Source organism: Oncorhynchus keta, chromosome 12, assembly GCF_023373465.1.
Source record: "Oncorhynchus keta strain PuntledgeMale-10-30-2019 chromosome 12, Oket_V2, whole genome shotgun sequence".
NCBI classification, from domain to species: Eukaryota; Metazoa; Chordata; class Actinopteri; order Salmoniformes; family Salmonidae; genus Oncorhynchus; species Oncorhynchus keta.
In genome coordinates this window covers 38,047,182-38,075,145 of record NC_068432.1, presented here as the reverse complement: position 1 = coordinate 38,075,145, position 27,964 = coordinate 38,047,182, and the positions used below count along the sequence as shown (strand labels likewise).

At 42.0% G+C, this 27,964-nt stretch overlaps 2 protein-coding genes and 1 pseudogene across 2 annotated transcripts in view; 1 reads left to right on the top strand and 2 right to left on the bottom strand.

Moving 5' to 3' along the window:
* The window catches only part of LOC118380885 (putative cytochrome P450 120), a 345,267-nt gene that overhangs the window by 53,828 nt on the left and 263,475 nt on the right, over positions 1-27,964 (bottom strand). The gene's annotated exons all lie outside the window — the stretch shown is intronic.
* LOC118391457 (heat shock protein 30-like) lies at positions 73-970 on the bottom strand (annotated as a pseudogene).
* LOC118371101 (poly [ADP-ribose] polymerase tankyrase-1-like) overlaps positions 2,033-27,964 on the top strand; it is a 178,274-nt gene continuing 152,342 nt past the window's right edge. The window contains exons 1-2 of the mRNA XM_052458728.1: positions 2,033-2,453; positions 7,845-8,069. Of these exons, the coding sequence (XP_052314688.1) occupies positions 2,033-2,453; positions 7,845-8,069 (646 nt within the window). The remainder of the gene's footprint in view (positions 2,454-7,844; positions 8,070-27,964) is intronic.

The following is a 27,964-nucleotide window of genomic DNA, read 5'->3' as shown; positions in this document are numbered from 1 at the left end:
GCCTTTAGCCCCTCTATCGATTCTCATTATGTTGATATTAATTGAAGAGTTGATAATGACTGCAATATTATGTATAGATTTGATTGATTCAATTAAATAGCATCTCAGATTGATTGTTACAAGATATGAAATGTAAATGCATACAGTTTCATAACCATAAAAATATAGATTAGAAAATGTAACATCCAGTCAAATAAAAAATAGCATAATAATATGATCAGTCTTTATTTGAAATAGTGTTCTGTTGTTTCTCCTATGTGTCTGAGGTGCTGTCCTCTATGTTGCTGCCCTCTGTCTGTGAGCTGAGGAATTATGGCATCTTCACATCCAGGCTAGGTTGATGGGCACCACTCTCTCAGCCACCTCCTCAGCAGATGATGGATTCTTTCGAGCCTCGATGTGGAGCTTCCCATCATGATCCAGGGAGCAGGTGACAGTCTCAGGATTCACCCCATCAGGCAGATCAAATTCCTGTCTGAACTCCTGGCATCTGGAAGAGTAAGAGCCTTCCCCATCATCCTGCTTCTTCTCTGTCTTCCCACTGACTCTCAGCTTCCTGCCCACCTGCTTGACAGACAGCTCCTCTGGGGAGAAGTCTTTAGTCTCCAGTGCCAGGGCAAACCCCTTTCTCTCTTTCTCCAGCGTGTAGGAGACTGGTTGGATGACCACAGACGCTGGGACATGGTCCATCTCTCCAAAGACGTGCTGCTGATGTTTCTCCATTAGCTTCAGACTGCTCTTGATCTCCAGCATGTTTCTCTGCAGTAAATACCGCTGGCAGAGAAGAGGTTGGACCTCTGGCCAAAGACTGCGCACAGGCCATTAGAAGTCCATCAATGGGCTGAGGGAAGACTGGAATATTCGGGAGCACAGCATCTTCAGTCGATGTTAATGTTGAGTCCCCTTGCTCTGAGATTGTACCATGTGTTCAGTGTTGGTTTCTGTCAAAGCAGTGGGAGTTTCACAGCTTTTATATTCTTTCTCTTGTAGCTCCAGTGTCTTCAGGAACTTTCCTGTCTTTGCCTAAGTTCTCCACTGGGTGTCACCGTGGGAGTAATTTTCTACATTTGGATGTTCAGTAATAGAATAGGCTGTGCACATAGTTCGTCCTTTATCTGTGATGATATTGGGTATATTTTCTTCCCTATGTGTTTCCCTGCACTCCAGGTCATTAGTACGTCTCCCATAAGTTTTCCTTATACACTCCAAGATTAAAAAAAGCATAGGCTTACGTTCAAATGGGCAGGACCAGAATGGTTGCAGAATGTCCATTTTCCCCATTGTAACTATAGACTATAGTTTTCAAATAGCTTTCATTTTTCATATGTAATTTGCAAGCCTATGAATGGCAAGGCAGAACAACTATATAGGCCAACCTGACTGACAGTGATTTCAGCTGCTCATTGAAAATTACATTTCCCATTCAAGTCATGCAAGAAAGATTTTTTTTCTTAAATGGATATTGCCTGTTAGATATGCTTCATATTCATTCCCATGTCAATATCAGGACAGGCAGTGACTCAGGCTACTTGAGATTAAGTGAAAAATGTGATCTGCATAGGGACATATAATGCTTAGTCATTGTGCAGTATGTGCAAACTGAAGTTCACAGACTAGAGGAAAATTGTGTTAAGTTTAATGAATTTTCCTTATCTCATAGGACAGACGATTTATGCTATTCTGTGGGTTGCGTATGGTGCAAAAGTGTAAAGGTTGATTATATAGTATAGCAGCTATATAGCCTCACCCCGGTTCCCTGCCTTGTCTATTCAAATCGAATTGTATTGGTTAATTGGCTAGTCTATCTGGTTGAAAGAGCAACAATAAACTGTTATAAATAACAAGCTCCTTTATCAGAAATGTGTGGATTACAAAAGTATAAAAATATTAAAACATACTGTTTTGAAAGCCTGTTATAAAAATATTTTTAGGGGCGATATTCACTGCTGACAATTGAAACCGGAAATGACAGTTTCCACTTCCAGGAAGTTTAGCCAATATATTTCTTGTTCCCAGTGGGACTGTTGTAAAAATGGCGGCGCCTCGTCGCCCTTCTCAGCAGCAACAACAGAGCATATCCTCGCCATCTCGCAGTACTTATCTTTCCCCCATTCCTCCGGGATCTCCTACAGTTCCCGGTGCTGAACTAGACAGCGCCGGTGATCAGGAGTTAACTCCGGCCTCCCCCGATATCCCCGTCCCGGCCCTGAGCAGTAGCACCAGCTCCTCTAACGTTAGTACCACCGGGGGTGGCATCAGCGCTGGCCCCAGTCCTGACTCAGGCAGCACTAGCCCCGCGGGCGGCGACTGCGGGACAAGCGGGGCTTTCAGAGAGTTGTTTGAAGCCTGTCGTACTGGGGATGTATCGCGGGTGAAGAGGCTGGTGGATACGGTTAACGTCAATGCCAAGGACATGGCTGGTCGAAAATCCACTCCTCTGCACTTCGCTGCAGGTAGCGTTAACGACGGCGTATTGGCGACCCGTATTGTCATGTTATGCTCACTATGACGACCTGGTTTGTTTTGCTAACTAGTAGCTAGCCAACTACTAAGGTAAATAGTTAACTACCTAACTAACAAGTTTTCTTAGGCCAACCTTTTTATAGATATCTTGCCCACTTGGTTTGTAAGCTAGTTAACAAACGTTGGTTACAAACTTGGATTGTTAGTTAGCTAATGTTAGGCTAGCTAGATTGTCGAAAGGACCTAGCCAGCTAGTCAAACAAAATGGACTCCCCCTTCGGGTAGGGGTACGGGGTGCTATTAGCCAGCAAGTTGTAGTCAGCAAGTTGCAATAAAAAAGTACAGACCCTGCCAAGTAGTCAGGCAGCCAGCGTAATTAATCTAAAAACAATTGTAGATCACTAACTAGCAAGTTGGCTTGGTAAGATATCTTTGTATTAAACAAGGAATTTGGCAGGCACACAAAATACAGAAGTAGATGTGACACAACCATTATGTCTTCTCATAATAAACAAAGGAAATGTGTTAAATAATGATAGAAGGTTGTGTTACACTGTATTATTGACACATTCGTGGCAGGACGTCCTATGGATGGTAAACGCACCTTCAAGGCTGCCTCGAGCCTTTTAGGGCCCCTAAGCAAGATTTAGTTGGGGGGCTCTCACATATTTTTTAAATATATTTTTTCAGTTAAGCAGATTACCTGCAATTGTTTACATTTAATGACCTTTGCCATCTTAATATGATATCTGTGTGAGAATGTCTAACACAATCAATGTGCCCCCCCTGGAGGGCAGGGCCACTGTGCACGTGCCCTGTGTTCCCAGTCAGTATTCTGCCATGATAGGGTTGCACATTTTGGAGAATTTTCAGAGGTGGAAATGTTCCGTGGAAATATATGCTAATTAATACCATTTAAATGTAGGTGTTTTTTGCATTCGATACATTTACCATATCATATGGAGACAAACATAAACCTTTCACCTTATCATAAGTAGATGTAATTGCAAATTATTACGTCTTTCCAATAGAAATAAAAACAATTTAGTTATGAATTAAATTTTAAGTAAATGAGTTGACTCTTCACATGGGATGATTTCACTTAACAACAAAATAAAGGGAATATTGAATGATCCCCAATGATCCATTGCATCTCCCAAAAACGTTTTCAACATGCATCTGTAAAATGATAGTTGAGAAACTAAAGCTTTGGTTGTCTTCCGCTCAGGCTTCCATGCCTTCTCCCTGGGCCTCCTCTTCCCGACCCTGTTGAGGATAGCTCATTGTAAGGCTGGCCACCAATTTTTCAACCCTTTTATTGGTCAGCCTATTGCGTGCTTTGGTGTGTGTGTTTTCCCAAACAAGGATCAGTTGCACTCTGAGGCAGCTGATGTTGGTGGGATTTGGAGGATGATTGAGACAACGGGAAAGAGCCTCAGGTCCACAAAGTCCCTTCCACCAGGTGGCTGATGCAATATGGCAGTCGTGCTAACATATCTCATCTCCATCTCAAAGCCCTTGCTTGGAAGTGTACTTCGCCAGACTGCCAAGAACCTTACCCTCATCCAGACCAAGGTGGCGAGACACGGGAGTGATGACACCATAGGCCCTGTTGATCTCTGCACCAGGCAGGATGCTCTTGCCAGCAGACTTCCAACATGTACACTGCGGCATGTATGGGGCTTCAGGCAGAAGTCTTCACGCTTCTTGACGTATTTCAGAACTGCAGTTTCCTCTGCTTGGAGCAACAGTGAAGTGGGCAGGGCAGTACGTATTTCTTCTCTTACATCTGCAAGCAGAGTCTGAACATCAGACAGGATGGCATTGTCACCCTCAATCCGTGCAATGGCTACTGCTATAGGTTTCAGGAGTTTCAGGCTGCTTACCACTCTCTCTCAAAATACATCATCCAGGAGGATCCTCTTGATGGGGCACTCCATATCAGCAGACTTTGATATGGCCATTTCTTGGAGAGACTCTTTCCCTTTCAGGAGACTGTCAAACGTGATGACAAATTATAGCTGGGCAGCTATAATGTGGTGCTCTTTCTTATTCTTCTCACCTTGCTTGGTGAGGTAGATTGCTGCTATAACTTGATGACCCTTCACATACCTAACCATTTCTTTGGCTGTCTTGTAGAGTGTATCCATTGTTCATCAGTGCCATGATGTCCTAGAGGAGCAGATTCAATGCATGAGCAGCACAGCCAATGGGTGTGATGTGAGAGTAGGACTCCTCCACTTTAGACCAAGCAGCCTTCATGTTCACAGCATTGTCTGTCACCAGTGCAAATACCTTCTGTGGTCCAAGGTCATTGATGACTGCCTTCAGCTCATCTGCAATGTAGAGACCGGTGTGTCTGTTGTCCCTTGTCTGTGCTCTTGTAGAATACTGCTTGAGGGGAGATGTAATTAATTATTCCTTACCCATGAATATTTGACCACCCATCAGAGATAATTGCAATACAGTCTGCTTTCTCTATGATTTGCTTGACCTTTACTTGATATCTGCATCCAGCAAATTAGTAGATAAAGCATGTCTGGTTGGAGGGGTGTATGCTGGGCGAAGACAATTCAGAAATCTCTTCCAATACACATTGCCTGTGAGCATCAGATATGAACCAGTTGCATACACAGCTCGAGCAAGACATTCATCAGCATTTCTGACTACGTTGAGTCAACAAAAACTTCTGATTCCAGGAGGGCCATGAGCTGTTGCTATCAATAAGGTGTCTGATTCATCATTTTCACCTCTAATAGAAGTAGAGGGACTTTTGTCAGAGGTTGCTTGTTGTGAATGCTGAGGGAACTTTATGCACTTGGCCAGATGATTTTGCATCTTTGTTGCATGCTTTACATATGATTTGGCATAGTATTTGCAAATGTACACATTTTCCTTCTACATTCGCTGCAGTGAAATGTCTCCACACATCAGATAGTGCCTGTGGCATTTTCCTGTAAGGATTAGAAAAACAAATTAGTTAAAAAAACTAATCCAATTCCATGTTCAGATAAATAGTTAAGCAGTTAGATTAAACAACTCCTTTGTAAAATACAGGTTTTACATTTGAATATGTATGGAAACAGGTGAATTAACACACCTCAGTTAGCAGGCTCAAGCAAGCTAAAACTCACATGATAGCAAAAACTAACTTGCAGAAATTGTTAACAATCTATGTCAAATAAAATATATTCACCCCACCCAGTGTTGTTATCAAAATTTACCGGAAATCATGTAGTCCTTGGCTCAGACAGTGTAGTAGTGTGGGCTCAATAGCATCTCATTAGTGCCCAATATCTTGATTATCAGCTGTACATGTGATGGAAGAATGCACTGTGCATGCAGAGGGTTGCAATTCCATTGAATTGGAGATAGTTTGACCAAAATTACGCCACAAGACCTAGAATTGGCTTGTGTACCCCACAAAAAAGGTTCACTGTTAATAGCTAACTTTTTTGAAGAATTTAAGCAAAATTCTCCAAATTCCAGGGCTTAACTTCCCTTGAAAAATTTCCAGAAATTTCCCGAAAGTTTCCGCCCCTTTGCAACCCTAGCCATGATTATTACAAGTTTGATGGCTAGACCACCAATCTAATCTAAACATGTTTAGATGGCATGGCTAATTGAGTTTGCTTGACATAACAAGAGAAACTGCTGATGGACAACCAAATGTAGAAATGCACTTGTGTATTCTGCTAGTGTTAATCACAATAGTAAGTTGAGACTATGACTGAGTTCCTAATATATATATATATATATATATATCTCACAGTTCCTTTGAAAAGTATTCAGACCCCTTGACCTTTTCCACATCTTATTCTAAAATTGATCAATCTATACACTACCCCATAATGATAAAGCAAGAACAGGTTTTTAGACATTTTTGCTAATGTGTAAATAAAAAACGGAGATATAACATTTACGTAAGTATTCAGACCCTTTACACAGTGCTATGTTGAAGCACCTTGGGCAGCAATTACGGCATCGTGTCTTCTTGGGTATGACGCTACAAGCTTGGCACACCTGTTTTTGGGGTGTGCAGATTCTGTGCAGATCCTCTCAAGCTCAGGTTGGATGGGGAGTGTCACTGCATAGCTATTTTCAGGAAGCTGTTCGATCGTGGTTCAAGTCTGGGCTCTCAAGGACATTAAGAGACTTGTCCCGAAGCCATTCCTGCATTGTCTTGGCTGTGTGCTTAGGGTTGTTGTCCTGTTGGAAGGTGAACCTTTGCCCCAGTCTGAGGTCCTGAGCGCTCTGGAGCAGGTTTTCATCAAGGATCTCTCTGTACTTTGCTCTGTTCATCTCTGCCTCGATCCTGACTGGTCTCACAGTCCCTGCTGCTGAAAAAATCCCCTCAGCATGATGCTGCCACCACCATGCTTCACCGTAGGGATGGTGCCAGGTTTCCTCCAGATGTGATGCTTGACATTTAGGCCAAATAGTTCCATTTTGTTATCAGACCAGAGAATTTTGTTTCTCATGGTCTGAGAGTCTTTAGGTGCCTCTTGGAAAATCCAAGCAGGCTGTCATGTGCCTTTTACTGAGGAGTGGCTTCCGTCTGGCCACTCTACCATAAAGGTCAGATAGGTGGAGAGCTGCAGACCACACAGAAGAGCTCTGTCAGAGTGACCATCGGGTTCTTGGTCACCTCCCTGACCAAGGCCCTTCTCCCCACGATTTTTCAGTTTGGCCGGGTTGCCAGCTCTGGAAGAGTTTTGGTGGTTCCCAACTAATTCCATTTAAGAATGATGGAGGCCACTGTGTTCTTGGGGACCTTCAATGCTGCAGACATTTTTTGGTACACTTCCCCAGATCTGTGCCTCGACACAATCCTGTCTCGGAGCTCTACGTATGATTTCTTCAACCTTATGGCTTGGTTTTTGCTCTAGCATGCACTGTCAACTGTGGGACCTTATATAGACAGCTGTGTGCCTTTCCAAATCATGTCCAATCAATTGAATTTACCACAGGTCTGGAAGCTAATGAAGTTGTAGAAACATCTCAAAGATGATCATTGGAAACTGGATGAACCTGAGCTCAATTTCGAGTCTCATAGCAAAGGGTCTGAATACAAAAGTTTGGACACACCTACTCATTTACTGCTTTCTATGTTGTAGAATTATAGTGAAGACATCAAAACTATGAAATAACACGTGTGGAGTCATGTAGTATTACATGTCTTCACTATTTTTCTACAATGTAGGAAATAGAAAAAATAAAGAAACCCTTGAATGAGTAGGTGTTTCCAAACTTTTGACTGGTACTGTATATGTATAAAATAATTCCTATGTTTTGGTCAGGGGGCCACCTAAGTGAGCGTTTATGCATGGAACTGGCCCAGCACACCTGATAATCTTTCCACCGTTTCCTTTACTTTGTAGGATTTGGGAGGAAGGATGTTGTAGAGCACCTCCTTGAGACAGGCGCCAATGTTCACGCCCGTGATGATGGAGGTTTGATCCCTCTGCATAATGCCTGCTCCTTTGGCCACGCTGAGGTGGTCAGCCTGCTCCTCTGTCAGGGTGCTGACCCAAACGCCCGGGACAGCTGGAACTACACACCACTCCACGAGGCTGCCATCAAGGGCAAATTAGACGTGTGCATCGGTAAGAACCGTTTTATAAGCCAACATGCAAGTTATATGCTTGCTTTGCATCTTGTGCTAACTTTGCTAACTTTTTTCAGTTTTATGTAAGATAATATAGGCCTAGCAGGTCTTTGAATGCAAATATAAGGTTACTCTGTCATGGATGGCTCAATTACTAGCCTAATGCTTTAGAAGTAGATATGATATAATGAGAATGCTATGCTCTGCTCTGCTGCTGAGTATTGCATCAAGACTTTCCACCAGGTTGTTTTACACTGAGACCAAAATGTCACCACCTAGTGATTTCATCAATGAGTCACAACCCCAAATTACATAATAGTATTTCCTGACCAGGCCATAACGGTCTGGTCCTGACAGTGTCCCTGTCTGCAGGGAGAGAAACCACCTACCAGAACAGTTTCTCTGGGCAGAAACTAAAGCCTCTTTGTAACTTACTCAGGCCTATATAATGACAAGATACTTTATCTCCCATCGCTGTAATGAAATAGTCCTTGCATTTTAGCATCCATTTCTTTTAATTGTGTTCTACTATATTTGTTGGCTCTTGTTTGCAGCTGGTTTCTAATTGCTGTCTTTCTACTGTGAAATGAGCAGTGTGGCACAGGGAAGCATACATTATTCTCTCTGGTGGATAGTAATGGGGGGGTGGAACCGATAGTTGCATATCGCAATATTATTTTTGTTCTATACTATATCGATATTTGACTCCCAAGTATCTATTTGTAAAACAAATTACGGTAGAGAAGGCTTGTCGGCTGTACCTCTGCCATAACTCTGGAATTTTTCATCCTATAGCTTGTTCTCGATCTTTTTAAATAGAGAGCCAACATGTTTTCAGCACTTTTATTTCCCTGACTGATCAAAACTCTCTCTGCAACAGACATACAGTGAGCAATTTGTTTGGAACAACAAATCGCAATAAACTCGCAGCATTGAGTTGCAATACATATAGCACGGATCATCAACTAGATTCAGCCGCGGGCCATATTCTTTTCTTGAGTGGATGATCAGGGGTCCGGAACATAATTACGAATAATTTTTGTAGACTACAAATTCAACGCAAGAATCCCAAGAAGGTATAATATTTGACTAAAACATAATAATTTCAAACCTTGCTTACATTTGTATACTATCACATATAGGTGCGTGGGAGTACTTTGGAACAGATTTCCAAAATTAAAATCACTTAGAGCTGATTTGCTGGTGTTTTTACAGTCTTTTATATCCAACAATAATAATGTATTATTATTATTATCTTTTTGCGCAGAAAACGTGGGGGGCCAAGTAAAATGTGCCCGTTGGAGATCCCTGACATATATAGAATCGCAGTACATATTGTATAAGCACCAAATTATCATGAGGGTTACTTGGCAATTCCCAGACCCACTGGTGGGTAATGAGCTGTATTATGTTGATGTGCAGTACTCCGATCCAGACTTTCTCTGGCTCTGCTTTCTTCCCAGACAATTATTATTGAGGAGAATATTTGAAAGCACTAGGGATGTGCATCTTACCCTTTCAAGATACGATACGATTCGATGCCCTTACATTAGTTGCATAAACACATTCATTTTCCAGTTTTCAAAGAAAAAATTGCTGCTGATGGATTTCATGAGCTGGGCCTCTATGAGCTGGAACTGACTGTGTGTGAGTAAAATATGTATGTCTATGGTGTATGTATTATCTAGGCACCTGAGCTTAGCCATAAAGGAGACTAGGCATTTACCATCCCATTACCACTATCAGATTAGGAGGGGGGCAATGTAGCGTATGTTTTTTTTGTCCCCACACTTTGGTTCTGAAATCACCATCACCCACTAATTATCTTGTCATTTTTGCAGATTAAGTGTTTGAACTAGTAATGGATAAATATTTATAATTTACAAATTAGCTATGACATAGCCAATGAATATATAGCACAACTTTGGATTTGACCCCCATCTCAAAATCTAATTGTTTTGACCTTCTGGAAGGTGTTTTGGAGTGAGCTTCTTTTCTCCTCCAGCTTTGGCGCCTCGCAAAAGTGGATTGCTGTCCTTGTTATGTAATGAGGAACTTTATCCTGTGTATGTAAAAATGTTGCTGATGGTGAACCTGAACAATCAAAACGATATCTATTGTAAGCCCCGTTCAGATGAGTTGTCTCTGGTAACAAGCTTACTTTTATCCCAGTAAAAGACCATTTTCAACAGCGAATAGATAACAATAATAACCCTGCCAAATTACAGTACATTTAGAAAGTATTCTGGCACCTTCCCTTTTCCACATTTTGTTATGTAACTACACAACCATCTCTGCAGCACTCCACCTATCTGACCTTTATGGTAGAGTGTCCAGACAGAAGCCACTCCTCAGTAAAAGGCATTTGACAGTCTGCTTGGAGTTTACCAAAAGGCACCTAAAGGACTCTGACATTGAGAAAAAAGATTCTCTGGTCTGATGAAACCAAGATTGAAATCTTTGGCCTAAATGCCAAGCTTCACAGCAAAGACAATGCAGGAGTGGCTTCGGGACAAGTCTCTGAATGCCCTTGAGTGGACCAGCCAGAGCCCAGACTTCAACCAGATCGAAAATCTCTGAGAGACCTGAAAATAGCTGTGCAGCAGCGCTGCCATCCAACCTGACAGAGCTTGAGAGGATCTGCAGAGAAGAATGGGAGAATCTCCCCAAATACAGGTGTACCAAGCTTGTAGCATCATATCCAAGAAGACTCGAGGCTGTAATTGCTGTCAAAGGTGCTTCAACAAAGTACTGAGTAAAGGGTCTGAATACTTGTGTAAATGTAATAGTTCAGTTTATTTTTAATACATTTGCTAAAATTTCTAAAAACCTATTTTTGCTTTGTCGTTATGGGGTATTGTGTATAGCTTGATGAGGGGGGAAAACAATTGAATCCCTTCAAGAATAAGGCTGTAATGTAACAACATTTGGAAAATATCAAGGGGTCTGAATATTTTCCGAATGCACTGTATATACAGTACCAGTCAAAAGTTTGGAAGCACCTACTCATTCAAGGGTTTTTATATTTTTAAACTATTTTATAATAATTAGAAGATATCAAAACTATGACATAACACATATGGAATCATGTAGTAACCAAAACAGTGTTAAACAAATCAAAATATATTTGAGGTTCTTCAAAGTAGCCACCCTTTGCCTTGATCACAGCTTTGCACACTCTTGGCCTTCTCTCAACCAGCTTCATTAGCTAGTCACCTGTAATGCTTTTCGAACAGTCTTGAAGTTCCCACATATGCTGAGCACTTGTTTGCTGTTGTTCCTTCACTCTGCGGTGCAACTCATCCCAAACCATCTCAATTGGGTTGAGGACGGGTGATTGTGTTTGGTTATTGTCCTGACGAAAAACAAGTGATAGTCCCACTAAGCGCAAACCAGATGGGATGGTGTATCGCTGCAGAGTGCTGTGGTAGCCAAGCTGGTTAAGTGTCCCTTGCATTCTAAATAAATCACTGACAGTGTCACCAGCAAAGCACCATCACACCACCACCTCCATGCTTCATGGTGGGAACCACACATGCGGAAATCTTCCGTTAACCTACTCTACGTCTCATTAAGACACGGCGGTTAGAACCAAAAATCTCAAATTTGGACTCATCAGACCAAAGGACAGGTTTCCACCAGTCTAATGTCCATTGCTCGTGTTTCTTGGCCCAAGCACGTCTCTTCTTCTTATTGGTGTCTTTTAGTAGTGGTTTCTTTGCGGCAATTAGACCATGAATGCCTGACTCATGCAGTCTCCTCTGAACAGTTGACGTTGACATGTCTGTTACTTGAACTCTGCAGCCCAAATAAATGCTTCACAATTTGAGGTGCAGTTAATTGTCGATTTCTGAGGCTGGTAACTCTAATGAACTTATCCTCTGCAGCAGAGGTAACTCTGGGTCTTCCTTTCCTGTGGCAGTCCTCAAGAGAGCCAGTTTCATCATAGCGCTTGATGGTTTTAGCGACTGCACTAGAAGAAACGTTCAAATATCTTGACATGTTCCGGATTGACTGAAGTAACGATGGACTGTCTTTTCTCTTTGCTTTTTTGCAATAATATGGACTTAGCCCTATTTGGTAAAAAACCTTCTTCTGTCTACCAACCCTACCTTGTCACAACACAACTAATTGGCTGAAACACATGAAGAAGGAAAGTATTTCCACAAATTCACTTTTAACAAGGCACACCTGTTAATTGAAATGCATTCCAGGTGACTACCTCATGAAGCTGGTTGAGACAATGCCAAGAGTGTGCAAAGCTGTTATCAATGAAAATCAAATCAAATTTGTTTATATAGCCCTTCGTACATCAGCTGATATCTCAAAGTGCTGTACAGAAACCCAGCCTAAAACCCCAAACAGCAAACAATGCAGGTGTAAAAGCACGGTGGCTAGGAAAAACTCCCTAGAAAGGCCAAAACCTAGGAAGAAACCTAGAGAGGAACCGGGCTATGTGGGGTGGCCAGTCCTCTTCTGGCTGTGCCGGGTAGAGATTATAACAGAACATGACCAAGATGTTCAAATGTTCATAAATGACCAGCATGGTCGAATAATAAAGGCAGAACAGTTGAAACTGGAGCAGCAGCATGGCCAGGTGGACTGGGGACAGCAAGGAGTCATCATGTCAGGTAGTCCTGGGACATGGTCCTGGCCAAGATGTTCAAATGGCCCAGGCCAGTTGAAACTGAAACTGGAGCAGCAGTCCTGGGACATGGCCAGGTGGACTGGGGACAGCAAGGAGTCATCATGTCAGGTAGTCCTGGGGCATGGTCCTAGGGCTCAGGTCCTCCGAGAGAGAGAAAGAAAGAGAGAAGGAGAGAATTAGAGAACGCACACTTAGATTCACACAGGACACCGAATAGGACAGGAGAAGTACTCCAGATATAACAAACTGACCCTAGCCCCCGACACATAAACTACTGCAGCATAAATACTGGAGGCTGAGACAGGAGGGGTCAGGAGACACTGTGGCCCCATCCGAGGACACCCCGGACAGGGCCAAACAGGAAGGATATAACCCCACCCACTTTGCCAAAGCACAGCCCCCACACCACTAGAGGGATATCTTCAACCACCAACTTACCATCCTGAGACAAGGCCGAGTATAGCCCACAAAGATCTCCGCCACGGTACAACCCAAGGGGGGCGCCAACCCAGACAGGCCGACCACAACAGTGAATCAACCCACCCAGGTGACGCACCCCCCCAGGGACGGCATGAGAGAGCCCCAGCAAGCCAGTGACTCAGCCCCGTAACAGGGTTAGAGGCAGAGAATCCCAGTGGAAAGAGGGGAACCGGCCAGGCAGAGACAGCAAGGGCGGTTCGTTGCTCCAGAGCCTTTCCGTTCACCTTCCCACTCCTGGGCCAGACTACACTCAATCATATGACCCACTGAAGAGATGAGTCTTCAGTAAAGACTTAAAGGTTGAGACCGAGTTTGCGTCTCTGACATGGGTAGGCAGACCGTTCCATAAAAATGGAGCTCTATAGGAGAAAGCCCTGCCTCCAGCTGTTTGCTTAGAAATTCTAGGGACAATTAGGAGGCCTGCGTCTTGTGACCGTAGCGTACGTGTAGGTATGTACGGCAGGACCAAATCAGAGAGGTAGGTAGGAGCAAGCCCATGTAATGCTTTGTAGGTTAGCAGTAAAACCTTGAAATCAGCCCTTGCTTTGACAGGAAGCCAGTGTAGCGAGGCTAGCACTGGAGTAATATGATGAAATTTTTTGGTTCTAGTCAGGATTCTAGCAGCATTCTAGAAAAGGGTGACTATTTGAAGAATCTGAAATGTATTTCGATTTTTTTTAACACTTTTTTTTTTGGTTAATACATGATTCCATGTGTTATTTCATAGTTGTGATGTCATCACTGTTTGACAATGTAGAAAATAGTACAAAGAAAAACCTTGAATGAGTAGGTGTGTTCGAACTTTTGACTGGTATTCCCCGCCCCCATCCAAACCAATCAACACCACGACCCACCCGATGCGCCAACAACCTTCATAAAGAACAAAAGAGGGGAACAGACAACAAAGGAAAACAACAATTTCAAATCCAGATGGTGTGTGAGCTGCTGTTCGTCAAGGTTTGGCATGTAATGAATCACTCATGTTCTTCCCCGTGCTTTTGCATGTCTCTGATGTGGTTTATATAGTTGTGTGTGTTGTTTCCTTCAGATCTCAAACATAAATATGGTCCATATCCATCAAGCGACAACCCTAATATGCAGCAGTGCTAGTGAATGAATATAAAAGCATTCCCTCTGCTCATCTCACTCCAGCTTGTAATTATCAAACACATTTCTCACTCAGAGACCAGTAACATTGAACAGGCTTCCATTCACTAGCTAACAGTGTTGCCTCCTTTTGAACTGTAGGTGTTTTTGTACAGGCTACTTTGTTAGTCCTCCTGCTCCATCTGCTGTCTGCTGGCTGCAGTCATTAGACCCCCTCCAACCTCTGCATGTTGTCAGCTAGCTCTGTCTGTCCAATGTGGCTGGTGTTTGTACAGTGCCTTCGGAAAGTATTCAGACCCCTTGACCTTTTCCACGTGTTACGTTACAGCCTCATTCTAAAATTGATAAAATATTTCCCCCCAATCTATGCGCAATACCACATAATGACAAAGCAAAAAAAAAAATCAAATTTTTGCAAATGTATTAAAAATAAACTGAAATATTACATTTACTTAACTATTCAGACCCTTTACTCGGTACTTTGTTGAAGCACCTTTGGCAGTGATTACAGCCTTGATTATTATTGTGTATGACACTACAAGCATGGCACACCTGTATTTGGTTAGTTTTTCCCATTTCTCTCTGCAGATCCTATCAAGCTCTGTCAGGTTGGATGGGGAGCATTGCTGTAAAGCAATTTTCCAGTCTCTCCAGAGATGTTAGATCGGGTTCAAGTCTGAGCTCTGGTTGGGCGACTCAAGGACATTCAGAGACTTGTCCCGAAGCCACACTCCTGCGTTGTCTTGGCTGTATGCTTAGGGTCGTTGTCCTGTTGGAAGGTAAACCTTCGTCCTAGTCTGAGGTCCTGAGCGCTCTGGAGCATGTTATCAAGGATCTTTTTGTACTTTGCTCCGTTTATCTTTGCCTCGATCCTGACTAGTCTACCAGTCCCTGCTGCTGAAAAACATCCCCACAGCATGATGCTGCCACCACCGCGCTTCACTGTAGGGATGGTGCCAGGTTTCCTCCAGACATGACGTTTGGAATTAATGCCAAAGAGTTCAACACTCTGCTACAACTCAACTCCCCGTGGTGTGAAAGAGGTATGGGACTGTAGATGCGAGTAAGGATGACAAACGGCAGAGAATTTACTGTTAAAGGAATTTTACTATAAGGAATTTATTCCGTCACACGGTAATATGGGGAAAAGGGGCTGGACGGAAGCAAAGAAAGTAAATCTCAAAGCCCCCTCTGCTACCTTACCTGCCTACCCACTACTTATCTAACTTAGCACCCACCACCTGGTGCACTAACTAAAATACAGGGTCCTTACCTAGTGTGCCTAGACAGTGAATATACTTCAGGTATGTGTATGTCCGCGGGCCTCTTACCTAAGCACTCCCTAGGTGCCTTCCCCCCTGGGAACAAATGAAACAGAATTATCCAAAGGCAATTAAACAATTTCAAGAATCAAAAACACAGTTCTATTTGCACATCTTAGCACATATTTCAAATCAGTGGCTACAAAAATACTTAACAAAACCTGTCTCTGAGCCACAACCAAGAAAGGACATCAAATCAGCTCTCTCTCAGCAACAACCACAGAACATAACCATCTCTGTTAGCAACAACCAACATAATGACACTCAGCCATTAGCCTCCTCTCAGCAATGATCTCTTTTTTTTTTCTGAGCAACAGAACACTGTTTTTTATATAGCTTCAGAAGGCATTGGTAATTGGAGACAGCGGGGTCAGCTCTCCAATTAGCCATGGAGTCGACCAATCAGCTGCTGGGGGGGATTTCAGGAAGCCATCCTGAAACACACACCTAACAAACCACAACACAGAAACTGGGGAACGTAACAGACGCGCACATCACTGACAACCCAAAATGGTCCTTTCACACACAGTGTGGTAAAGAAGGTGCAAAAGCGCCTCTTCAATCTCTGTAGGCTGAATAAATTTGGCTTGGTCAATAAGACCCTCACAAACTTGCACCATTGAGGATCCTGTCGGGCTGTATTACCACCTAGTACTGCAATTGAACTATCTGCAACCACCGGGCTCTCCAGAGGGTGGTGCAGTCAGCCCAATGCATCATCGGGGGCACACTGCCTACCCTTCAGAACATCTACAGCACCTGGTGTCACAGGAAAGCCAATAAAATCATCAAGGACCTTAGCCATTCAAGCCATGGCCTGTTCACCCCGCTACCATCTAGAAGGCGAAGACAGTATAGGTACATCAAAGCTGGGATGGAGAGACTGAAAAACAGCTTCTAGCTCAAGACCATCACACGGTTAGAAAGTCACCACGAGCCGGCCTCTGCCCAATACCCCGCCCTGAACCTTAGTGTCTGTTACTAGCCGGCTACCGCCCGATACCATACCCTGCACCTTAGAGACTGCACTGCCCTATGTACAGGGCAAAGCTAAGAGTATGCCAAGAGTATGCAAAGCTGTCATCAAGGCAAAGGGTGGCTAAAATATATTTTGATTTGTTTAACACTTTTTTGGTTACAACATGATTCCATGTATTGTTTCATAGTTTTGATGTCTTCATTATTATTCTGCAATGTAAAAAACAAAAAAACAAACTTGGAAAGAGTAGGTGTGTCCAGACTTTTGACTGGTACTGTATTTACTTCACAATTTCAACCATTTTTACTGAGTTATAGTTCATTGTAAGGAAATCAGTCAATTGAAATAAATAAATTAGGACCTAATCTAAGGATTTCACATGACTGGGCTGGGGCGCAGCCATGGTTGGGCCTGGGAGGGCGTAGGCCCACCCACTTGAGTGGATGGGCCTACTTGGTGGACATTCCTGCAGTCAGCATGCCAAATGCACGCACCTTCAAAACTTGAGACATCTGTGGCATTGTGTGACAAAACATCACATTTTAGAGTAGCCTTTTATTGTCCACATCGCAAGGTGCACCTGTCTAATAATCTTGTTTAATCAGCTTCTTGATATGCCATATCTGTCAGGTGGATGGAATATCTTGGCAAACGAGAAGTGTGCACTAGCAGGGATGTTAACAAATTATATTCTTGTTCCGTATTAGAGGTCGACCGATTAATCGGAATGGCTGATTTTCAAGTTTTCATAACAATTGGTAATCGGCATTTTTGGACACTGATTAAGGCCGATTACATTGCACTCCATGAGGAAACTGCGTGGCAGGCTGACTACCTGTTATGCGAGTGCAGCAAGGAGCCAAGGTAAGGTGCTATCGAGCATTAAACTTATCTTAAAAAACAGTCAATCTTAACATAATCACAAGTTAACTACACATGGTTGATATTACTAGTTTATCTAGCATGTCCTGCGTTGCATATAATCGATGCAGTGCCTGTCAATTTCTCATCGAATCACAGCCTACTTCGCCAAACGAGTGATTTAACAAGCGCATTCGCAAAAAAAGCACCGTCTTTGCACCAATGTGTACCTAACCACATTTCTTAAAAACCACGCCTTTCTTAAAATCAATACACAAGTATATATTTTTAAACCTGCATATTTAGTTAATATTGCCTGCTAACATGAATTTCTTTTAACTAGGGAAATTGTGTCACTTCTCTTGCGTTCTGTGCAACAGAGTAGGGATATATGAAGCAGTTTGGGCCGCCTGGCTCGTTGCGAACTGTGTTGTCCATTTCTCCCTAACAAAGACAGCCAACTTCGCTGAACGGGATGATTTAACAAAAGCCCATTTGCGAAAAAAGCACAATCGTTGCACGAATGTACCTAACCATAAAAATCAATGCCTTTCTTAAAATCAATACACAGAAGTGTATTTTTTTAAACCTGTATATATAGTTGAAAGAAATTCATGTTAGCAGGCAATATTAACTGGCAAATTTGTGTCACTTCTCTTGCGTTCATTGCACGCAGAGTCAGGGTATATGCAACAGTTTGTGCCGCCTGGCTCGTTGCAAACCAATTTGCCAGAATTTTACATAATTATGACATAACATTGAAGGTTGTGCAATGTAACAGCAATATTTAGACTTATGGATGCCACCCGTTCACTGAAAGAATAAACGTTTTGTTTTCGAAATGCTCGTTTCTGGATTTGACCATATTAATGACCTAAGGCTCGTATTTCTGTGTGTGTATTATATTATAATTAAGTCTATGATTTTATAGAGCAGTTTGACTGAGCGGTGGTAGGCAGGAGCAGGTTCTTAAGCATTCATTCAAACTGCACTTTCCTGCATTTGCCAGTAGCTCTTCGCTGTGCTTCAAGCATTGCGCTGTTTATGATTCAAGCTTATCAAATCCCGAGATTAGGCTGGCAATACTAAAGTACCTATTAGAACATCCAATAGTCAAAGGTATATGAAAAACAAATGGTATAGAGAGAAATAGTCCTATAATTCCTATAATAACTACAACCTAGAACTTCTTACCTGGGAATATTGAAGATTCATGTTAAAAGGAACCACCAGGTTTCATATGTTCTGAGCAAGGAACTTAAACGTTAGCTTTTTTACATGGCACATATTGCACTTTTACTTTCTTCTCCAACGCGTTGCTTTTACATTATTTAAACCAAATTGTGTGTGTGTGTGTATATATGTATGTATGTATGTATATATACATACATACATACATACATACATACATGCATGCATACATACATGCATACATACATACATGCATACATACATACATACATACATACATACATACATACATACATACATACATACATACATACAGTGGGAAGAACAAGTATTTGATACACTGCTGATTTTGCAGGTTTTCCTACTTACAAAGCATGTAGAGGTCTGTAATTTTTATCATAGGTACACTTCAACGGTGAGAGACTGAATCCAGAAAATCACATTGTATGATTTTTAAGTAATTCATTTGAATTTTATTGCATGACATAAGTATTTGATACATCAGAAAAGCAGAACTTAACATTTGGTACAGAAACCTTTGTTTGCAATTACAGAGATCATACATTTCCTATAGATCTTGACCAGGTGTGCACACACTGCAGCAGGGATTTTGGCCCACTCCCCCTTACAGATCTTCTCCAGATCATTCAGGTTTCGGGGCTGTCGCTGGGTAATACGGACTTTCAGCTCCCTCCAAATATTTTCTATTGGGTTCAGGTCTGGAGACTGGCTAGGCCACTCCAGGACCTTGAGATGCTTCTTACGGATCCACTCCTTAGTTGCCCTGGCTGTGTGTTTCGGGTCGTTGTCATGCTGGAAGACCCAGCCACGACCCATCTTCAATGCTCTTACTGAGGGAAGGAGGTTGTTGGCCAAGATCTTGCGATACATGGCCCCATCCATCCTCCCCTCAATACGGTGCAGTCGTCCTGTCCCCTTTGCAGAATAACATCCCCAAAGAAGGGTGTTTCCACCCCCATGCTTCACAGTTGGGATGGTGTTCTTGGGGTTGTACTCATCCTTCTTCCTCCAAACACGGCAAGTGGAGTTTAGACCAAAAAGCTCAATTTTTGTCTCAGACCACATGACCGTCTCCCATTCCTCCTCTGGATCATCCAGATGGTCATTGGCAAACTTCAGACGGGCCTGGACATGCACTGGCTTGAGCAGGGGGACCTTGCGTGCACTGCAGGATTTTAATCCATGACGGCGTAGTGTGTTACTAATGGTTTTCTTTGAGACTGTGGTCCCAGCTCTCTTCAGGTCATTGACCAGGTCCTGCCGTGTAGTTCCTCCCTCACCTTCCTCATGATCATTGATGCCCCACGAGGTGAGATCTTGCATGCAGCCCCAGACCGAGGGTGATTGACCGTCATCTTGAACTTCTTCCACTTTCTAATAATTGCACCAACAGTTGTTGCCTTCGCACCAAGCTGCTTGCCTATTATCCTGTAGCCCATCCCAACCTTGTGCAGGTCTACAATTTTATCCCTAATGTCCTTACACAGCTCTCTGGTCTTGGCCATTGTGGAGAGGTTGGAGTCTGTTTGAGTGTGTGTGGACAGGTGTCTTTTATACAGGTAACGAGTTCAAACAGGTGCAGTTAATACAGGTAATGAGTGGAGAACAGGAGGGCTTCTTAAAGAAAAACGAACAGGTCTGTGAGAGCTGGAATTCTTACTGGTTGGTAGGTGATCAAATACTTGTCATGCAATAAAATGCAAATGAATTACTTACAAATCATACAATGTGATTTTCTGGATTTTTGTTTTAGATTCCGTCTCTCACAGTTCAAGTGTACCTATGATAAAAATTACAGACCTCTACATGCTTTCTAAGTAGGAACACCTGCAAAATCGGCAGTGGATCAAATACTTGTTCTCCCCACTGTGCAAAAATCGTCCGATTTAATCGGTATCGGCTATTTTTGGTCCTCCAATAATTGGTATCGGCTTTGAAAAATCATAATCGGTCGACCTCTATTCCTTATATGTTCCGGACTTTGGCATTGCTCATTCTGATATTTATTTAAAAAATGTATTTAGTTATTTGGGACTGTGCGTATTGACTTCTAGGTATTATTACTGCACTGTTGGAGCTAGAAACACCTGCGATAACATCTGCAAATCTGTGTACAGGACCAATAAACGTTGATTCGATCTCTGCTCTGCCTCCAGCGAACACAGCCGTGTCTGAGGGCTTCCCTGCATATTAATCTCTGTTACAGGACTGAGACTGCTGCTATGGCCCAGCATATATCTATTTTACAGAGGGCTCCTTTCATTGGATTTTAATTTGCGTAGAATGTATGCACACATGACTGTAAGTCGCTTTGGATAAAAGCGTCAGCTAAATGGCATATATTATTATTATTATTATTATTATATTATATTATAAAGGCTTTCTCTTTCTTAGTGTCTCCCCCCTCCTTTAGTTACCAGTCTAATAGGACAGGAGAGGATGTGGAGGAGAATGTGATTTGGTGCAGAGCTAAATCGCATTTGTGTTGAGGAATGAGTGAGTAACGTCACCGATGTGGAAGGAGAGGGAGGCAGACCGACATGGGCCGCCATTTATCCAAGTGATCATCTGAGTGCCGATTTTTGAGCAAAGCTACTGCCACTCTGCTCGCTTCAGTGAATAAGTATGATGACAAATGGTTTTGAAAGCTAGCACCCACACACTGTTAGGCTGTGTAGAATTATTATTTTATTTATTTGAGGATTGAGTAGGACTTGTTTTCAACCTAACCTTTTATGTTTTTCTCTCCCTTCCTCTCCCCTGCTCTCTGCCCCTCTCCTGCTCTCTGCCTCTCTTCTGCTCTCTGCCCCTCTTCTGCTCTCTGCCCCTCTTCTGCTCTCTGCCCCTCCCCTGCTCTCTGCCCCTCTTCTGCATCTCTCCTGCTCTCTGCCTCTCTCCTGCTCTCTGCCTCTCTCCTGCTCTCTGCCCCTCTTCTGCTCTCTGCCCCTATTCTGCTCTCTGCATCTCTCCTGCTCTCTGCATCTCTCCTGCTCTCTGCATCTCTCCTGCTCTCTGCATCTCTCCTGCTCTCTGCCCCTCTCCTGCTCTCTGCCCCTCTCCTGCTCTCTGCCCCTCTCCTGCTCTCTGCCCCTCTCCTGCTCTCTGCCCCTCTCCTGCTCTCTGCCCCTCTCCTGCTCTCTGCCCCTCTCCTGCTCTCTGCCCCTCTCCTGCTCTCTGCCCCTCTCCTGCTCTCTGCCCCTCTCCTGCTCTCTGCCCCTCTCCTGCTCTCTGCCCCTCTCCTGCTCTCTGCCCCTCTCCTGCTCTCTGCCTCTCTCCTGCTCTCTGCCCCTCTCCTGCTCTCTGCCCCTCTCCTGCTCTCTGCCTCTCTCCTGCTCTCTGCCTCTATTCTGTGTGTTTTCTTCAGCGTGTATGCCTTGGTAATACAGAGAGCTGTGTCAGTGCAGGATGTGTGTGTGTGTGTGTCCTTGTTTTTGAAAGAAACACCATTTTTGTGTCCATTTTAAAATAACATCATCATTTAGTTCAGAAATACAGTGTAGACATTGTTAATGTTGTAAATGACTATTGTAGCTGGAAGAAATCTATTCATAACAGCGCAAACTGTCTCTAACCAGAATAGAAAGAGGAGTGGGAGGCCCCGGCGCCATGCAATTCATCTATAAAACAAAAGCAATTTAGATCAAAAGAGTCCAAATTAACAAAGGAATTTGAAGGACTTACAGAGTAGTTAGTTAGCAATAAAAACTACCATAGTGGCACAGAATAGTTTAGAGGAAAAACAAAAAGAAATGTAGGAACTTACTCGAGAAAGATCCAGTGTAATATATTATAAAAAATAAAGTGATCTGGATGGAATGTATTGAAACTTGTTACAAATGATGGAGTCACGCATGATTCTCCAAATGATATTTTGAAAGAGGAAGTAAAGTACTTTAAGAATATGTTTTAATTTCAGTCTCCTCCATCTCCACTAACTGAAGCTAATTGTATGGATTTTTTTCCTAATAATAATGTAAAATTAACATATGTACAGTAAGACTCATGTGAAGGCCAAATTACAGAGGAGGAACTGCTTGAGGCAATTAAAGCCTTTAAGGCTGGGAACTCCAGGGCTGGATGGCAATACCAGTGGCAGTATACAAAACGTTTTTTTGATATACTCAGAGGACCATTAGCATGTTTTAACCACTCCTATATAAATAGTAGATTATCGGACACGCAAAGGTCTGATATCATTATTCCTGAAACAGAACCCAAGTGGTGTATATATAAAGATCAAGTCCATTTTAAAAATTGGAGACCTCATACACTTCAGTGTTGTGATGCAAAAATCCTAGCAAAATGCTTGGTGCACAGAATTTAAAAAGTATTGTCAGATATTGTTCATCCTAATCAGACGTTTTATTTTTACATGGACGATACATTGGAGATAAGACAAGTACTGTAAACAATAGAATACTATGAAATATTTGGGACACCATGCCTGGTTTTCATAGCTGACTTTGAAAAGGCTTTTGATAAAGTACGACTGGAATTTATATATAAACATGTTATTGCCATCGAAATGTTAGCTGTTAAAATTAGATCAAACAATAATAAGGGATTAGAAATCCGTGGTTTAAAAACTAAGGTGTCATTGTATACTGATGATTCATGTTTTCTTTTAAAACCACATTTAGAATCTATCCATACTATATCACATATTGGATCACAAAAAATGCAAATTTTACAGTATCATTTAGTTTACCAATTAAATGGTCTGATGAAGATGTGGGCATAGTCGGTATTTAAATCTCGAAAGAAATGATCTCACTCCAATACATTTTTATAGAAAGTTAGCAAAAATAGATAAGATCTTGCTACCATGGAAAGGGAAATACCTGTCAATTTGTGGAAAAATCACCCTGATTAACTCTTTAGTCATATCACATGTGACCTATTTGCTTATGGTTTTGCCTAGCGACCTGCTTTTTAAATTATATGAACAAAAAATGTTACATTTTATTTGGAATGGCAAGTCAGACAAATTGAAAAGGGCCTATTTATATAACGAATATGAATTTGGAGGGCAGAAATGATTAAATATTAAAGCATTAGAACTCTCACTAAAGGCATCAGTCATACAAAAGTTATACTTAAATCCAAACTGGTTCTCTAGTAAATTAGTAGGAATGTCTCGTCTTATGTTCAAGAATGGCCTTTTTCCCTTTATTCAGATTACAACTGCTCACTTTCGGTTGTTTGAAAAGGAAATAATCTCAAATATCTTTCTTTTTTAAACAAGCCTTAAAAAGTTGGTTGCAATTTCAGTTTAATCCACCTGAAAAGACAGAACAAATAATACAACAAAGATTGTGGTTGAACTCAAATATACTAATTGATTAAAAAAAAACTGTTTCGAATAAATATAATTTTTGTTAATTATATAAATAGGACTGGTGGAGTTATGTCACACATGCAGTTAACACCGACATATGGAAATTTCTGCTCTACCCAAAATTACAACCAACTAATTGCAGCATTACAACAAAAATAGAAGGGGGAAAAAGAAAAAGTAAGGAACTTGTATGTCGGCCCTGTATTAAAGAACATACAGTGCCTTGCGAAAGTATTCGGCCCCCTTGAACTTTGCGACCTTTTGCCACATTTCAGACTTCAAACATAAAGATATAAAACTGTGTTTTTTTGTGAAGAATCAACAAGTGGGACACAATCATGAAGTGGAACGACATTTATTGGATATTTCAAACTTTTTTAACAAATCAAAAACTGAAAAATTGGGATTGCAAAATTATTCAGCCCCTTTACTTTCAGTGCAGCAAACTCTCTCCAGAAGTTCAGTGAGGATCTCTGAATGATCCAATGTTGACCTAAATGACTAATGACGATGACGATAAATACAATGTGATAGTCTCAGAGGTCCGTTAAAAGCGCAGAGAGCATCATGAAGAACAAGGAACACACCAGGCAGGTCCGAGATACTGTTGTGAAGAAGTTTAAAGCCGGATTTGGATACAAAAAGATTTCCCAAGCTTTAAACATCCCAAGGAGCACTGTGCAAGCGATAATATTGAAATGGAAGGAGTATCAGACCACTGCAAATCTACCAAGACCTGGCCGTCCCTCTAAACTTTCAGCTCATACAAGAAGAAGACTGATCAGAGATGCAGCCAAGAGGCCCATGATCACTCTGGATGAACTGCAGAGATCTACAGCTGAGGTGGGAGACTCTGTCCATAGGACAACAATCAGTCGTATATTGCACAAATCTGGCCTTTATGGAAGAGTGGCAAGAAGAAAGCCATTTCTTATAGATATCCATAAAAAGTGTTGTTTAATGTTTGCCACAAGCCACCTGGGAGACACACCAAACATGTGGAAGAAGGTGCTCTGGTCAGATGAAACCAAAATGGAACTTTTTGGCAACAATGCAAAACGTTATGTTTGGCGTAAAAGCAACACAGCTCATCACCCTGAACACACCATCCCCACTGTCAAACATGGTGGTGGCAGCATCATGGTTTGGGCCTGCTTTTCTTCAGCAGGGACAGGGTAGATGGTTAAAATTGGTGGGAAGATGGATGGAGCCAAATACAGGACCATTCTGGAAGAACCTGATCGAGTCTGCAAAAGACCTGAGACTGGGACAGAGATTTGTCTTCCAACAAGACAATGATCCAAAACATAAAGCAAAATCTACAATGGAATGGTTAAAAAATAAACATATCCAGGTGTTAGAATGGCCAAGTCAAAGTCCAGATCTGAATCCAATCGAGAATCTGTGGAAAGAACTGAAAACTGCTGTTCACAAACGCTCTCCATCCAACCTCACTGAGCTCGAGCTGTTTTGCAAGGAGGAATGGGAAAAAATTTCAGTCTCTCGATGTGCAAAACTGATAGAGACATACCCCAAGCGACTTACAGCTGTAATCGCAGCAAAAGGTGGCGCTACAAAGTATTAACTTAAGGGGGCTGAATAATTTTGCACGCCCAATTTTTCAGTTTTTGATTTGTAAAAAAGTTTGAAATATCCAATAAAAGTCGTTCCACTTCATGATTGTGTCCCACTTGTTGTTGATTCTTCACAAATAAATACAGTTTTATATCTTTTCTGTTTGAAGCCTGAAATGTGGCAAAAGGTCGCAAAGTTCAATGGGGCCGAATACTTTCACAAGGCACTGTAAATTGTTAAAAGAAAAGTGTGATAAATAAAAACATATACCAATTTAATTTAAGGACCAAAAACTGACAGCTGTGCCATATAGTTGGGAAGAGAGTTGAGATGTACCCATTCCATGGCACATGGTTTATGAATTGATACGCAAAACAACTCCAGATTCAAAACATTTTTTGAATTTAAATGACTATACAAAATTCTTGCAACCAATACAATATTATATATATGGGGAATACAATCTTCCCAGCTCTGCAGATTTTGCTGTGTGGAGGTATTTATTTTGGTACTGTCCATATATAGCTCGTTTTTGCTCACAGGTTCAGGAATGGCTGAAGAGTTGCAACATTTGCGTAGAACTAACGCTGCAGACAGCAATACTGGGTGATTTGAAAAGCCATAGTCAATCAATCAGTAATATAATAATTATTTTAGCAACATTTTTAATTGACCTTTTGTAGAAGCTATAAGATTAGAAAGATTCAGTACTTTTGTCAAGCATCACAGCACAGTTCAAAAAGATATATGGTAAATCCAAATCCAGAATAGATGGTGTTGAGATCAATGGGAGGAGTCGAAGGGTGGGACTAATAACAGGATAAACCATGTAAAACATACAGGGTCTGTAAAATGTATATAGGTTCAGAAAGTTTGAAATAACACCGTTACAAATAGAAATAAAAATGGATGGACATCAGAAATAGAGGAAGGACTAAAAACAAACAATATTTAACTATTGTAAAATAGATTGTCTGCATAATGAAGGTATATTAAAAAAAGTATATCTACAGTTGTAGTTAGAAGTTTATATACACCATAGCCAATTACAGTTAAACTCAGTTTTTCACAAATCCTGACATTTAATCCTAGTAAAAATTCCCTGTTTTAGTTAGGATCACCACTTTATTTTAATAATGTGAAATGTCAGAATAATAGTAGAGAATGATTTATTTCAGCTTTTTATTTCTTTCATCATATTCCAAGTGGGTCAGACTTTACATACACTCAATTAGTATTTGGTAGCATTGCCTTTACATTGTTTAACTTGGGTCAAACATTTTGGGTAGACTTCCACAAGCTTCCCACAATAAGTTGGGTGTATTTTGGCCCATCCTCCTGACAGAGCTGGTGTAACTGAGTCAGGTTTGTAGGCCTCCTTGCTCGCACACGCTTTTTCAGTTCTGCCCACAAATTGTCTATAGGATAGAGGTCAGGGCTTTGTGATGGTCACTTCAATACCTTGACTTTGTTGTCCTTAAGCCATTTTGCCACAACTTTGGAAGTATGCTTGTGGTCATTGTCCATTTGGAAGACCCATTTGCGACCAAGCTTTAACTTCCTGACTGATGTCTTGAGATGTTAGTTCAATATATTCACATTTTTCCAGCCTCATCATGCCATCTATTTTGTGAAGTGCACCAGTCCCTCCTGCAGCAAAGCACCCCCACAACATGATGCTGCCACCCCAGTGCTTCATAGTTGGGATGGTGTTCTTCGGCTTGCAAGCGTCCCCCTTTTTCCTCCAAACATAACAATGGTCATTATGGCCAAACAGTTCTATTTTTGTTTCATCAGACTAGAGGACATTTCTCCAAAATGTACGATCTTTGTCCCCATGTGCAGTTGCAAACCGTAGTCTGTCTTTTTTATGGCGGTTTTGAAGCAGTGGCTTCTTCCTTGCTGAGCGGCCTTTCAGGTTATGTCGATATAGGACTGGTTTTACTGTGGATATAGATACTTTTGGACCCGTTTCCTCCAGCATCTTCACAAGGTCCTTTGCTGGTTCTGCTGTTTGTTTCCCCCAGACAATCGCTGGGGAGATTAAAACGCTGCAATCTGGGAAGCTTGGCCTTCTCTCCACTTCTCTTTTTATTTTCTCTCACCCTCCCTCCTCGGGATAGATGGAGAGAGGCAGGCAGGCTTTGATATTCTGCTCTCATACCTGTGCTGGAGTCACATGGTCGTGCCGTGTCGTCCTGCCGAGTCGTCCTGCCTGTTTTTATAATCTGTCTTTTTCCCCTCCTCCGCAGCGTTCCGTTTGGGCTGTTGTTTTTTTTCTGCTCTTGCTGCCAGCTGCCGCTCTGGTCCTCCGTTCTCAAGACACACCGCTGGTGTGCCATGTATGTTTATGTCTGCAGCATGCCGCGGG